Genomic DNA, 15,838 nt, shown 5'->3' with positions numbered 1-15,838 from the left:
CTCCTTTAACTTTTAACTTCTTGCTTACCACTCTTTCAATGTTACTTGGTATTACTTGATTTCAAGGCTCGGTCTAACCTTTCTTAAAGTGTTAACACTTTTATACGTTTCAATCGTGTAAAGGATAGAGACAAGAGGGAAAAGAGCTTCTCCAAGGAAGAGAATGGGGAAGGCGCAGCTTCTGACTGGTATCTTAGAAGCAATATCGAAAATGAATGATGAAATGAAAAATGAAATGAAAATAACATTTTGCAGTTTGGAAGAAATTATGAAAGGAATTTCGAGCAAATTGAAGGAAGTTCAAGACAAGCTGATTATGTTACAAGATGAATCTCATGAACAGAAGAAACAAATTGATAACTTGCGAACCTTGGGCCAGGAAAGAGATTTGAAGATTGAAAAACTGGAACGGAAAATGAATGAAAATACTCGGGCACTCCAGCAATACAAGATTAAAAATATGGATCTGGAAAACAGGAGCCGTCGACTGAATTTGCAAATTGTTGGTTTGCCTGAAGGTCAAGAAGGGGATAATGTTATAAAAAAATGCCTCTAAAATGATAAAGGAGATTTCAACACCGAGCACTATGAAAATCTTCCAATTTTGGATAACGCACACAAGATCGGGAAGAATTCTGGTCTTCAAGATAAACCGAGACATTTGATCGTTCGCTTGCACTTCTTACGGATGAAGGAGAATATCCGCCAAGCAGCAAAAAAATTGGGCATGGTTGAATATGAAGGATGCAAGTTTCGGTTTGTTCCTGATTACAGCCGCGAGCTTTTGAAATTGAGTAAGTCTTTCCATAATGTAATGTCTGAGTTGTTTAAGAAACAGTTGCACCCCGCCTTGCTTTATCCAGCTAGAATGCGTATACGACTCTTTAATGGTAACAATCGATTTTTTAACAATCCTCAAGACGCTTCCAGCTTTCTGGAGGTTATGGGGTGAAGCCGCGACGGGGAGCTACTGATAATTGATTAAGTTACAATTGGAGATTTATTGTTCCTATTTTGACAATATATTGTTTTGTAAATGATTAAGAATTTAATTGGATGAGTTGTTCTTTAATTACTTTTTAGAATTTTAGTATGATGGTATCAAACAACAACTTTTACCTTCTCTAAGATACTGTTAATTTAATATAATGGTATTATATATTAATTTTTAAGATCTTCTTTGTTAGCTTTTCTATTTTTTAAATGTCCAACAAAGGCATTTTTTTCCATGTCTTTAGACAAACAAAGTGAATGCCGTTCTTGTTTTTCATATTTTGATCTTGAATAAATAGTATGAAGTAGCTCTTGCCTTCCACAGTTAACATGCACTTCTTAACCATAACACTAATTTTGTTTTGGCTATTGAGTGGTAAATATGCCTTCTTTTTACGTTGGGTGCTGTCATTAGGAGAGATAGGGGTAGGGAAGGGATTAGGTAGCGTAATGACTGTCTACTGGTCAGTTTCGGGCTTTGTATGGGTGGGGGGGGGGGGGGGGGATATCTTTCGCATCTAGCTTAGTTTTTTCTATCTGGGCAGAATTTGAACTATAAAATGTCTGAAATGTTGCCACTTCTGGCCCCGCCTTAGATTCTTCTCCTTCCAGTATCATGAATTGTATGCTTTAAGAAATTAACCCTTTACATTCCACATGATTTTTACAAACAATATGGATAAAGTTATTAACTTCCTTTCATGGAATGTGAATGGTTTGAACCATCCCATTAAGAGGAATTTAAAAAAAAAAGTTCTTCGTAGACTAAATGCTCAGATTATCTTTGTTCAGGAAACTCATGTAAGGAAAGACGACAATCAACGATTTTTGGAGAGGACCGCAGTTTCATTCAAATTCACAGGCTAAGGTGAAAGGAGTCTCTATTTTTATTGACTCCTCAATTTCGTTTGTTCATTCTGAAACAATTTCTGATCCATATCGTAGATTTTTGATGATTACTGGTGTTCTTCATAACCAAAATGTTGTTATGGTGAATGTTTATGCACCTAATATTGATCACCCCGAGTTTTTTTTAAAACAGTTAATCGCATCCTTTCCTAATTTAAATGAACTTTTAATAATGGGTGGAGATTTTAATTGCTGTTTGAACCACTTGATGGACAGATCTGCATCTGATCATGTGCTTCCAAATAAATCTGCTAGTTTTATCAATTCTTTTTTATTTGACTCTGGAATGTTAGAAGTCTGGAGATTCCTACACCCAAATTTTCTTTTTTCTCTCATTTATATCATAGTTACTCTAGGATGGACTACTTTATAATAGATTCTCGGCTAGTTTCATCGGTCACTGCATGTGAGTACGATGCAATTGCTATTTCTGATCATGCGCCATTGAAACTATCAATTAAACTACCTGATTCCAAGTTTAGTGCTAAACAATGGCGATTTAATACTACTTTGCTTCAAGATCTAAATTTTGTTAATTTTATTAAAGATCAGATTGCTTTTTTCTTCTTAACAAATTCTACTGAAGAAATATCCAATGGTGTAGCCTGGGATGCTTTTAAGGCATATATTCGTGGACAAATTATTACATACTCCGCGGGATTAAAAAAACAAACTCAAAATGAAATACGTATACTGGCTGTTAAGATTAAAGGAATTGATTAAAAATATTCAAAAGCTCCTAGTCTAGAGCTCTATAAGAATAGGGTTGAACTTCAATTGAGACATGATTTGTTGTTAGTATCACCGATTGAGAATCAGTTACTTAAAACCAGTTATTTACATGGCGATAAATCTGGTAAATTACTCGCCAATCAGTTGAAAACTGTGTCAGTCAAACGTCAGATTATTAAAGTGAGTAAACGGGATGGTACATTGACTGTAGACCATGATGAAATTAATAAATCCTTTCAGGAATTTTATACCTCCCTATACCAATCAGAATTTCCTACTTATTCCAATATAATTCATGAGTTTTTAAAGAAACTGAACTTGCCAAATTTACCACATAATGAGTCTCTGTTGTTAGATGAAGTATTGTATTGTACTTTGTATTGTATTGTATTGTACCCTAGGTAAGGGGGAGAATGACGGCCAGGGCAGTTTACTTTTCTGGATGTCAGATGTGGGAGGTCAAGGAATCTGATAGCCTTCCAGATGTCCACATCTGCGCCAGGTGCGTTCGAGATGGGGCTCCTAAGGGACCGTATTAGGAACCTGGAGCAGCAGCTCGATGACCTCCGTCTGGTCAGGGAGAGCGAGGAAGTCATTGAGAGGAGTTACAGAGGAGGTGGTCACTCCAAGACCACAGGAGGCAGGCAAGTGGGTCACGGTTAGGAGGGGCAATGGGCACAGGCAGGAACTAGAGAGTACCCCGGTGGCTGTACACCTTGACAATAAGTACTCCTGTTTGAGTACTGTTGGGGGGGGGACAGCCTACCTGGGGGTAGCAACAGCGGCCGGGCCTCCGGTACAGAGACCGGTTCTGTTGCTCAGAAGGGTAACGAAAAGAAGAGGAGGGCATTAGTAATAGGGGACTCTATAGTTAGGGGGTCAGACAGGCGATTCTGTGGACGCAGTCGGGAGACCCGGATGGTAGTTTGCCTCCCTGGTGCCAGGGTCTGGGATGTGTCTGAACGTGTCCAAGATATCCTGAAATGGGAGGGAGAGGAGCTCGAGGTCGTGGTACATATAGGTACCAATGACATAGGTAGAAAAAGAGAAGAGGTCCTTAAAGGAGAATTTAGGGAGTTAGGAGGAGAGTTAAAGAGAAGGACCGCAAAGGTAACAATCTCGGGATTACTGCCTGTGCCACGCGACAGTGAGAGTAGGAATGGAGCGAGGTGGAGGATAAATGCGTGGCTGAAGGACTGGTGCAGAGGACCGGGATTCAAGTTTCTGGATCATTGGGACCTCTTTTGTGGAAGGTGCGACCTGTACAAAAAGGATGGGTTGCACTTGAACCCGAGGGGGACCAATATCCTGGCGGGGAGAGGGGTGTAAAATTAGGGCAGAAGCAATAGGTAGCAAGGTGAAAAGTAAAAGTGGCAGGCAGCCAAATCCAGGGCAAAAATCAAAAAGGGCCACTTTTCAACATAATTGTGTAAAGGGTAAGAGCATTGTAAAAACAAGCCTGAAGGCTTTGTGTCTCAATGCAAGGAGCATTCGTAATAAGGTGGATGAGTTGAATGTGCAGATAGCTATTAATGATTATGATATAGTTGGGATCACGGAGACATGGCTCCAGGGTGACCAAGGCTGGGAGCTGAACATCCAGGGATATTCAATATTCAGGAGGCATAGACAGAAAGGAAAAGGAGGTGGGGTAGCGTTGCTGGTTAGAGAGGAGATTAACGCAATGGAAAGGAAGGACATTAGCTTGGAGGATGTGGAATCGCTATGGGTAGAGCTGCGAAACACTAAGGGGCAGAAAACGCTAGTGGGTATTGTGTACAGGCCACCTAACAGTAGTAGTGAAGTTGGGGATGACATAAAACAGGAAATTAGAAATGCGTGCAACAAAGGTAAAACAGTTATAATGGGTGACTTCAATCTACATATAGATTGAGTGAATCAAATTGGCAGGGGTGCTGAGGAAGAGGATTTCTTGGAATGTATGCGGGATAGTTTTCTAAACCAACATGTAGAGGAACCAACGAGAGAGCAGGCTATTCTAGACAGGGTACTGAGCAACGTGGAAAGGTTAGTTAGCAGTCTTGTTTTGCGTGGCCCCTTGGGCAAGAGTGACCATAATATGGTTGAGTTCTTCATTAGGATGGAGAGTGACATTGTTAATTCAGAAACAATGGTTCTGAACTTAACGAAAGGTAACTTTGAGGGTATGAGACGTGAATTGGCCAAGATTGACTGGCAATTAATTCTTAAAGGGTTGACGGTGGATATGCAATGGAAGGCATTTAAAGACTGCATGGATGAACTACAACAATTGTTCATCCCAGTTTGGCAAAAGAATAAATCAGGGAAGGTAGTGCATCCGTGGATAACAAGGGAAATCAGGGATAGTATCAAAACAAAAGATGAAGCGTACAAATTAGCCAGAAAAAGCAGCCTACCAGAGGACTGGGAGAAATTCAGAGACCAGCAGAGGAGGACACAGGGCTTAATTAGGAAAGGGAAAATAGATTATGAAAGAAAACTGGCAGGGAACATAAAAACTGACTGCAAATGTTTTTATAGATATGTGGAGAAAGAGATTAGTAAAAACAAATGTAGGTCCCATGCAGTCAGAAACAGGTGAATTGATCATGGGGGACAAGGACATGGCGGACCAATTGAATAACTACTTTGGTTCCGTCTTCACCAAGGAAGACATAAATAATCTGCCGGAAATGGCAGGGGACCACGGGTCAAATGAGATGGAGGAACTGAGTGAAATCCAGGTTAGCCGGGAAGTGGTGTTAGGTAAATTGAATGGATTAAAGGCCGATAAATCCCCAGGGCCAGATAGGCTGCATCCCAGAGTACTTAAGGAAGTAGCTCCAGAAATAATGGATGCATTAGTGATAATTTTTCAAAACTCTTTAGATTCTGGAGTAGTTCCTGAGGATTGGAGGGTAGCTAATGTAACTCCACCTTTTAAAAAGGTAGGGAGAGAGAATACGGGGAATTACAGACCAGTTAGTCCAACATCAGTAGTGGGGAAACTGCTAGTCAGTTATTAAAGATGGGATAGCAGCACATTTGGAAAGTGGTGAAATCATTGGACAAAGTCAGCATGGATTTACGAAAGGTAAATCATGTCTGACGAATGTTATAGAATTTTTCGAGGATGTAACTAGTAGAGTGGATAGGGGAGAACCAGTGGATGTGTTATATCTGGACTTTCAGAAGGCTTTCGACAAGGTCTCACATAAGAGATTAGTATACAAACTTAAAGCACACGGTATTGGGGGTTCAGTATTGATGTGGATAGAGAACTGGCTGGCAAACAGGAAGCAAAGAGTAGGAGTAAACGGGTCCTTTTCAGAATGGCAGGCAGTGACTAGTGGGGTACCGCAAAGCTCAGTGCTGGGACCCCAGCTATTTACAATATATATTAATGATTTGGACGAGGGAATTGAATGCAACATCTCCAAGTTTGCGGATGACACGAAGCTGGGGGGGCAGTGTTAGCTGTGAGGAGGAAGCTAGGAGGCTGCAAGGTGACTTGAATAGGCTGGGTGAGTGGGCAAATGCATGGCAGATGCAGTATAATGTGGATAAATGTGAGGTTATCCACTTTGGTGGCAAAAACAGGAAAGCTGACTATTATCTAAATGGTGGCCGATTAGGAAAAGGGGAAATGCAACGAGACCTGGGTGTCATGGTACACCAGTCATTGAAAGTAGGCATGCAGGTGCAGCCTACTTTCAATTGGCATTGTTGGCATTCATAGCAAAAGGATTTGAGTATCGGAGCAGGGAGGTTCTACTGCAGTTGTACAGGGTCTTGGTGAGACCACACCTGGAGTATTGCGTACAGTTTTGGTCTCCAAATCTGAGGAAGGACATTATTGCCATAGAGGGAGTGCAGAGAAGGTTCACCAGACTGATTCCTGGGATGTCAGGACTGTCTTATGAAGAAAGACTGGATAGACTTGGTTTATACTCTCTAGAATTTAGGAGATTGAGAGGGGATCTTATAGAAACTTACAAAATTCTTAAGGGGTTGGACAGGCTAGATGCAGGAAGATTGTTCCCGATGTTGGGGAAGTCCAGGACAAGGGGTCACAGCTTAAGGATAGAGGGGAAATCCTTTAGAACCGAGATGAGAAATACATTTTTCACGCAGAGTGGTGAATCTCTGGAACAGAAGGTAGTTGAGGTCAGTTCTTTGGCTATATTTAAGAGGGAGTTAGATGTGGCCCTTGTGGCTAGAGGGATCAGGGGGTATGGAGAGGAGGCAGGTACGGGATACTGAGTTGGATGATCAGCCATGATCATATTGAATGGCGGTGCAGGCTCGAAGGGCCGATTGGCCTACTCCTGCACCTATTTTCTATGTTTCTATGAACCCATCACGGAGGAAGAAATACAGAAAGCAATCCTTTCGATGAATTCTGGTAAAGCTCCTGGTTTAGATGGGTTTACAGTGGCATTTTTAAAGTATTTCTCAAGTTTACTGTCTCCCTGGCTATGCAAGATTTTTAAAGAAGCCTTTTTAATGAATAGATTACCACAATTCTTTTATGAAGCATCTATTTCTTTAATTCTTAAAAAAGATAAAGATCCTACTGAAGTGACATCATATAGACCTATATCACTGTTAAATGTAGATTCCAAAATTCTTTCCAAAATATTAGCTATGAGATTGGAAAATATTTTACCGCAAATTATTTCTGAAGATCAGACAGGTTTTATTAAATATCGTTACTCATACTTTAACGTTAGGAGTTTAATGAATACCATATATACAGCGTCAAATAAAATTTCAGAATGTGTCATTTCACTTGGTGCTGAGAAGGTGTTTGATAGAGTAGATTGGGAATACTTAGCCAATGCACTTGAAAAATGTAAGATTGGTCCAAAATTTATTTCTTGGATCAAGCTGATACATCATATACCTCAGGCTTCTGTACTTACCAATAATCAGAGATCCCCTTTTCTCAGGTTCTTTCGAGGTACTAGACAGGGCTGTACTTTAAGTCCTTTACTGTTTGATATCGTTTTGGAACCCTTGGCTACCGCTATTAGGGAATCCCCTAATTTTTTAGTATTATCCGTGAGAATAAGACACATAAGCTATCTCTTTATGCAGATGATCTGTTATTATTCATCTCTAACCCTGAGAATTCTATTCCGGCAATAGTAGCTCTACTTAATCAATTTAGTAGTTTTTCTGGTTATAAACTAAATCTTAGTAAGAGTGAGCTTTTTCCATTAAACAATCTAGTTTAGAATTATGGACAGTTTCCATTTAGATTGACGACCGAATGTTTTACTTATTTAGGCATTAAGATTACTAAGAAACACAAGGATTTATTTAAAGCCAATTTTACGCCTCTAATTGACCATATCAAACAACAGTTCACTAAACGGTCACCAATGTCCTTATCTTTAATAGGCCGAATCAATGCTATTAAAATGTTTATCTTACCTAAATGTTTGTATTTATTTCATACGACACCAATTTTTATTGCTAAATCTTTCTTTGATATTATTGACTCCAAAATTTCTTCATATATATGGCAGAATAAAAATTCCAGACTAAGTAAAAAATACTTACAGAAATCAAAAAAAGACGGTGGTTTGACATTGCCGAACCTTAGATTCTACTATTGGGCAGTTAATGCTCGCTATCTAACGTTTTGGACAAAAGATTTAGAAGATACCCAATGTCCAGGATGGATAAATCATGAATGTGATTCTATGCAAGGGCTATCATTGGCTTCTATTCTAGGGGCCTCGTTACCTTTTACAATTACGAGATTCAAAAATATATGACTAACCCAATAATAAGACATACACTCCGAATATGGTTTCAATTTCGTAAGTTTTTTGGATTGAATGATTTTATCTTATCGAGTCCTATCATATCTAATTTTCTCTTCCAACCTTCTAGTACTGATCAAGCCTTTCTGTTATGGAAGAGGAAGGGATTGGTAGCTTTTCGTGATTTGTTTTTGGATGGATGTTTTATGTCTTTTCAACTCTCCTGGACTTACCTTGCCTTTGACTTTGTCCCTTACCATCTGGACGCCCGCAGCAACGGCTGCGGAGGGTGGAGGTCCCGACCACGGGGGAAAATGGAGGAGGTCTGACCAAGTTCTGTGCCTTCCACCACAGTGATGAATGCTGTGGTGGATGTTTGTGTTATATTTTTTATTGTGGTTGTGTGTTCTTTATTATTGTACCGCTGCTGACAACCCAAAATTCCACCGACCCTGGTTGTGTGGCAATAAATTCTATCAATCAATATACTTTACCCAACTCATATTTCTTTAGATATTTACAAATTAGACATTTTTTGAGAGCTACTCTACCCTTTTTTCCGTTACCACATCAAACCGATATCTTGGGGGGAAAAAAATTACATTTGAACCCTTATCAGAAGGGCTTAATAACGACAATTTATGAGTTGATTATGAAATTTAAAAAAGATGCATTTGATAAATTAAGAATGACTGGGAAAGAGAACTTCAAATTTCTCTATCTAGAGGATTCTTCAATTAGTTAATACTTCCCCAATGTGTACAAGACACGCTTTGATAGAATTCAAGGTGGTTCATAGAACTCATATGTCAAAAGATAAGTTGGTCATATAAATCCTACCTGTGACAGATGTAATTCTGAAGTGGCCTCATTGGACTCGTATGTTTTGGTCCTGCCCACTTTTGGAAAAATATTGGAAATAAACTTTTGATACTATTTCTGTAGTTTTAGGTATTGATTTACAACTTCACCCTATTACTGCAATTTTTGGGCTACCAATGTTAGATTCTATTCATCTGTCCCGTTCCGCCCATCGGCTGATTGCTTTTACATTAATTGCCAGAAGATCTATTTTATTTAAATGGAAAGACTCTAATCCTCCGACCACACTCCATTGGTACTCTGAAACGATGTCATGTTTAAATTTAGAAAAAATTAGGAGTGGCATTGTTGAACCCTTGGTTAAATTTGATAGGACTTGGGGAAGATTTATTCAACATTTTCATACGACATAAATTGTCCCCTCTCCAACTGTTATAATAATTATTTTACCTTTATACGGTGGAACGGACTTGACGACAAACAGGGACTTAAATTGTTGAAATTCTTTGCAGCCCAGATTTTTTGTTTTTTCTCTTTCTTTCTTTTTCTCTTTTTGTTTTTATACATACAAGTTCTTTTTTAAACACTTAACTATATTTTAATAGAGGTCTATATTAAATGTGTATTTTGACACTGGACATATTTAGGTTATACCTGTTATTAATGTAACCCTGATCCCTATGTATCAATATCATTGTTATGTTTATCATTATTTTTTTGTTGTCTCGTTTTTGCTTTAGAAAAAAAACGAATAAAAAGATTTTAAAAGAAAGAAAGAAAGCGAGTAGTTCAGCTAATTAAGTCCGGGGATGTTGTTGAAAGCAGATGTGATAATTTGAGGCTGTTTGATAGACATATTCAGATAGGCCCATGAACATGCATGAAATGGAAAGATATGGATCACCTGCAGGCAGAAGGGATAAGCTTAATTTTTGAAACATTGGCATTGTGGGTCAAAGGGCCTGTTTCTGTGTTATACAGTTACAAGGTCAACTGGTAAATTTTGCAAGTCTCTCTCTCTCACCTACCAAACAATTGACTGTTTTTGTATTACATAACACGATTCAAAATTAACACAATTGTGGTATGTGATCAGTATCTCTCTCCAGCTCATCTGACTTTAATGCATGGGCAAACAAGCCAGAAATAACTGACTCACCAAGGGAAATGATCCACTTCCATTTGACCCAGCTCCATGTTTTAAATTGTATTATTTGTTGCAAGATAAAAAGTTCTCTCAATTTGGATACTGATGAATCAATGGCAATAGTCAATATTTCTTGCAATAGAGATTGCAAGTTATCAAAATAAAATATAACTTAATTATTAGAATAAGTTTTCAACTAATTAAGATAGAAAAATATTTTGCACTTCCCAATTCCCAGACGTCAGCACCCAATCCATGAAAAGTTTTACTGCCTAAATGCTAAAACAAAATCAAGGCAAATCTAATTTTTGCCTCGAAATCAGAAAATACATTTAGAAAGTGAGTATTTTTTTCCACGCAAAAACAATAAAACTAATTTGGTAACTTACTTGGTGGTCTGTTGTAAGCAATGGGTGCTACTTGCTGCTGCATACTTGGTAGTGACCGCATCCCTTGAACAGCGAGCTGCAGGTTATCTGGTAGTGGTTGTCCTCTGGCCAGCATTTTATAAGCCAGAATTTGGGCCCTTAATTGGTGAAGCTGAACTGGATTAAAAGGTGAAGGACCTCTGTTTTGCTGACCCATAATCTGAGGATCTCCTTGCAATATCGGTGTGGCCTGGGCTGGTGGTATCTGAGGTGGAGTGGGACCCCCTGCTGACATAGGACTGGGTGCATGCTCCGGTACACTTATAGGAGACGGATGAGGAGACATATAGCCTGCATGGACAAAATACATGAGTAATCAAATTCCAAACACAAAATATTGATTCAAAATACTCTCAACATTGTATAAAATCTATAACAATCACAGAATCATATGGCAAAACATTATGGTTAGTCCCTACCCACTGCATTTGAGAAAAAAAATGCAAGGCTATCAAAAGGCAATGAAATACAAGAAAGACTAGTGAAACAAACTCAATTTCAGTTACTGAGATGGAAAATAACAGACAAAAATACATTCAGAATATGGTTGATGAGATTTAATAAATAAATTAACTTTAGTATTCATTTACAATTGGTTAGTTGAGTTTTCTGAACTTTCTTATTTGCAGATATTTAGGTGTTTTCTTGTTTTTATTTTTAGGCTTCCTTCTTCTAGGTCTAACTTGTGCCATCCTATTGTGAGCTAGTCAACAAAAAATAACTAACAGTACAATAAGAGAAAATCTATGGTAGATGCAAAACTTTATAGATTAGTCAAAAATAAAATAAATTGCAAACTGTTACCAAATGCAAAATCTAAATTAATGCATCAGAAGAATAAAAATACTGAAAAGGGAAAGATGAACAAAAGATATGGAGAAGAAATACTTCAGACAATACATTTCGTGCATACCTTGAGAATGCTGATCCATGGGACTTTGTGGCGGGCCCATGCCTGTATGAGCAGGCCTCATTCCCATACTTTTCATCTGACCATAATGCATTTCATCAGTCATCCCCTTGTCATGCATTGTTTCCATCGGCTAGAGGAAAATAAGCCAAATAACACACATTTATCATTTGCTCAAGAAATAAGTTATACCAATAAATTGGCGTCTTTCTTTCAGCAGCATGCCTTCAAGTTAAATTGGATTTGAAGATGACTGCAATCAACATTATTTTAATGTTTTACCATTGGATTGTACATATCCATTACACCATTTCACCCTCGATGTGGCAAAATATTTATTTGCTTGTCACAGAGATTATCAGTGTCATTGCAACAATTAAAAAATATATATATTACTAATTTAGTTTTGAGTTCGAAAAAGGGAATCTAATCACTTCCTCAGTTTTCCAGTAAAGTAAGGATTACTTGAGCACAGGAAAATAATTACAAACCACAAATATCCAAAAAGTCTTAGTCATACCTACTTATGGTACAAGTGTATCTTATTCCAATTATAAATGATTAGAATTGAGATTGTTGCTCACATGTTACATGAAATGAAGCAAGTTTCATGCAATAATTGAAACAGGACAGAAACTGATTAAAAAACAGACACCTAAAATTTACTAACCTGCAGACTTATTCTTCCACTCGCCTCTTGCCCACTCCTGACATCGACTCTAGATTTGACCACCCCAAACCAAATCAGATTTGGCTAAACTCAAGATCATCAGGGTGGATCAGCAAACAACCCCGTGTTAAATGCTAGGAGTAATACAAGAATTCAGGGCTTTAATCTCTAGCTCTCAATCATCAGTTTGGCAAGAGCTGGCAAGTGTTTTGCACCTTAATTATTAGTTTAGATTGAAGGCTCATCATCTAACTAATAAAGTACTGCGCTCAAACACATTGCGTCGCTAGCCTCACCCAAAATATTGCAAGAGATTTGAGTTGTCATGGCATATAGAAACTCATTTACATTAAATTATTTAAAAAGTAGCACAGAAGCCAGCCATCAAACCAATTAGATTGTGTTGATGTTTATGTTCCAGGAGTTTCCTCCCAATCTATATGCCACATCTCAACCTTAAGGTTTTTTTTCTCCACTTCTATACTTGTCTTAAAGCAGGAACGGGGTACTGATTTTGGATGATCAGCCATGATCATATTGAATGGCGGTGCTAGTTCGAAGGGCCAAATGGCCTACTCCTGCACCTATTTTCTATGTTTCTATGTCCAGTTTGTTTTTGCAAATATCCTTTTAATCACCAGTGTTTATGCCACCAATTATTCTCAATTAATCCCACGAAGATTCTTTAAAAGATTCGCAAGATTATTTAACAATGAATTGGTAGGCAGCTAATATGTTTTACTCATCGTATTGGCAATATCCAAATTTTCAGTGCAATAAGATAGATTGAATATCTGCAATAAGCTTCAAACAGGAATACACACACTTGAACACCTGCAATAAGCTTCAAACAGGAATACACACACCAGTTGGGAGTTGGGCTCAGTTGTATCTACTCTGCAAGTCAGAAATTTGTGTGTTCAAGGACTAGAATCTATAATACATCTTTATGAAAATTTATTGAATCAAACATACTCGGATATAATGTCAATATGCATGCCACAGAGCTACATTTTAATCATTACCATTGCACCATTATGTCTTTAGTACATTATATGTCCACCATGGTTCTTTATCGTCTTTGACACAATTCGGCATGGAATCAGCCAGATTCTGACATTTCTTGAGGATTTTATCATCTCCCTACCACAGCTATATTATGGCATTGCTGAGCTTGTCTCATGGTACAGAATTTTCATTTCAGTCCCTCCTTGATAATTACCCACAAATTCTCAATCGAATTCAGGTCGGACGAGTTACTAGGCCAGTTCCAGACATTATCCCCGTCTGATGGAAAAACTGGGTCCATCTTTGATGTGTGGCATGGTGCAGTTCTTGCTGGAATATCTAGATCCACCTGGAATAGTCTTCGTAATCACCGGCACCACTCTTTTCAATTCATCGATATATTGCGGTGATCTCATCATGTCAGCTGGGTGCAGCAAACAAACACCATAGTAGCTGAAACTCCAAATCATATTTTCAGGATATTTGATGAACAGGTCTACATTTTCTCACCGGCTCTCCAACTGATCTCGGAACATGTAGGCTATGTTGGGCCTGAACCAGGAAACAGCTCTCATCACTGAGTAACACTTTTCTCAGTCCTCGCATGTCGAAAACTTTATATTGTAAGGACCACATGTATTGTTTTGTCTTCATCGCAGCAGTTAGAAGTTATTTTTTCACAGGTCTTCGAGCTATACGACCAATGTCAATGAGGCATTGGAGCACGTCGCTTGACCTTATTGAGACTTCTGCTGTCTCCAATTTTTTCTTCAGGGCATCACTTGTCTTTATCGGATCCTTCTTACTTTCCCGATTCTCTTTGAGTCGCCTTCCTTTTACAGCCGCACCTGCCCATCCTCTTGGGCATTAGTGATGCGGTTGCAGACCTTTGCTTAACAATCCTGGATATAGAAGCTTGGCACACACCTACCAACTTTGCAATCGTGAATTAGGTTAGTCAATTTCTGTTTGTGTTCAGATTTGTAGCTGTACAACACTTTATTTTTCTCTGCCGTACATCCAACTGAAGCAAATTTCACAGAAATCACTGGAAAACGAATACCCCAAGAAGGAAAATGACCAGGGAACTTTCTTGGTGTGATTTATCGAGTTTCAGAAAATACAAGAACAAATGATGGACATAGAACCTCACCACATGAAAAAAAAAATCAATATCGACCAGTTTTTCATTTAATTTGCACAAGCACAGTATCCCCCTTTCGATTTAGGAGGATCATTAAACATATCCACAATTAATCTAAGCAAATATCTGAACATAACCAATTGAATTTTTCAAATTCCCCAGCTAACCTGGTTATACATTTTAATCGACATATGTGATAACAATAACTACATTGATCAGATATTTTGAATCTTTCAAGATTCCTTTACAAATTATTAAAAAAGGTAACATATCCACAAGAAAATGATTTGGAGGTATCAACTGATCCAAGATTTGAGCTCTATTGATTGACAACACATGGGCCCATAACACAATTTCACCCTTGAAGTAGGAAAATATTTATATGGTAGTCACAGCACAAATTGGATGACCAGCACCTCCTATTTTGCTTGGGCAACGTACAACCCAGCAGTTGTGTCTCATTGTCTGTAACTCATTTTCACCTATATCACAGCTAATAATGGCCTTTATCCTTTGTCACTGTTACTTTTTTGCATATATTTCGTTCATTTGTTCTATATCTCTCTATATCACTGTCTGTATCTCTCGTTTCCTTTTCCCCTGGCTCAGTCTGTAGAAGGGTCTCGACCCGAAACATCACCTATATCTTTTCTCCAAAGATGCTGTCTGAATCGCTGAGGCACTACAGCTTTTTGTGTATATCCAGCAGTATGAACATTGATTTCTCTAAAGGCATATAACTCCTGCATTCCTCCCCCCCCCCCCCTCTCTACCACCCCCATCCTAGTCACCCTACTAATTCTACTGTTCAAATCCCCTGTTGTTAGCACATCTTCCCCAGCCAACATATGGCCATTATGGACTCCACCCTTCCAGAGTTCATCTGTTGCCTGCCCTGTTTTGTTTCGAACTTCTCTATCCTTCAGTCTGAAGAAGGGTTCCGATCCGAAACATCACATGTTCCTTTTCCCCAGAGATGCTGCCTGACCCGCTGAGTTACTCCAGCAGTTGATATCTATCATCAATGCCAATGTTTGAAGTAATATGCCATTTGGGTAATTGTAAAATTAAAACTATTAATCAATGATTTTCTCCAGTTTAAGATACATGAAATTCCTTGTTTACAGCTTCAAATTCCCACAATCCAAATACTAATTAAAGTTGCATAATTCACATATAATTGTTATTGATGATACCTTGACCTCTAAAGGGTGCAATTGTTGTAGATAAATTTAAACTTTTCATTGTGTGAACCTGCATTAATCATTTGTGAACCTTCTGAACCTTCAGAATTTTATAGTCGGCAGGGCAGTACTCTG

At 38.4% G+C, this 15,838-nt stretch overlaps 1 protein-coding gene across 3 annotated transcripts in view; it reads right to left on the bottom strand.

Annotated features, from left to right (window-relative positions):
• The window catches only part of smarca2 (SWI/SNF related, matrix associated, actin dependent regulator of chromatin, subfamily a, member 2), a 140,792-nt gene that overhangs the window by 109,761 nt on the left and 15,193 nt on the right, over positions 1 to 15,838 (bottom strand). For all 3 annotated transcript variants that reach the window (XM_033017796.1, XM_033017797.1, XM_033017798.1), the window contains exons 3-4: positions 11,701 to 11,830; positions 10,749 to 11,078 (exon numbers count right to left, since the gene is read on the bottom strand). In XM_033017796.1, the coding sequence (XP_032873687.1) occupies positions 10,749 to 11,078; positions 11,701 to 11,830 (460 nt within the window). The remainder of the gene's footprint in view (positions 1 to 10,748; positions 11,079 to 11,700; positions 11,831 to 15,838) is intronic.

The sequence above is a fragment of the Amblyraja radiata genome, chromosome 3 (genome assembly GCF_010909765.2).
Source record: "Amblyraja radiata isolate CabotCenter1 chromosome 3, sAmbRad1.1.pri, whole genome shotgun sequence".
NCBI classification, from domain to species: Eukaryota; Metazoa; Chordata; class Chondrichthyes; order Rajiformes; family Rajidae; genus Amblyraja; species Amblyraja radiata.
This window is presented reverse-complemented; position numbering and strand designations above follow the sequence as displayed.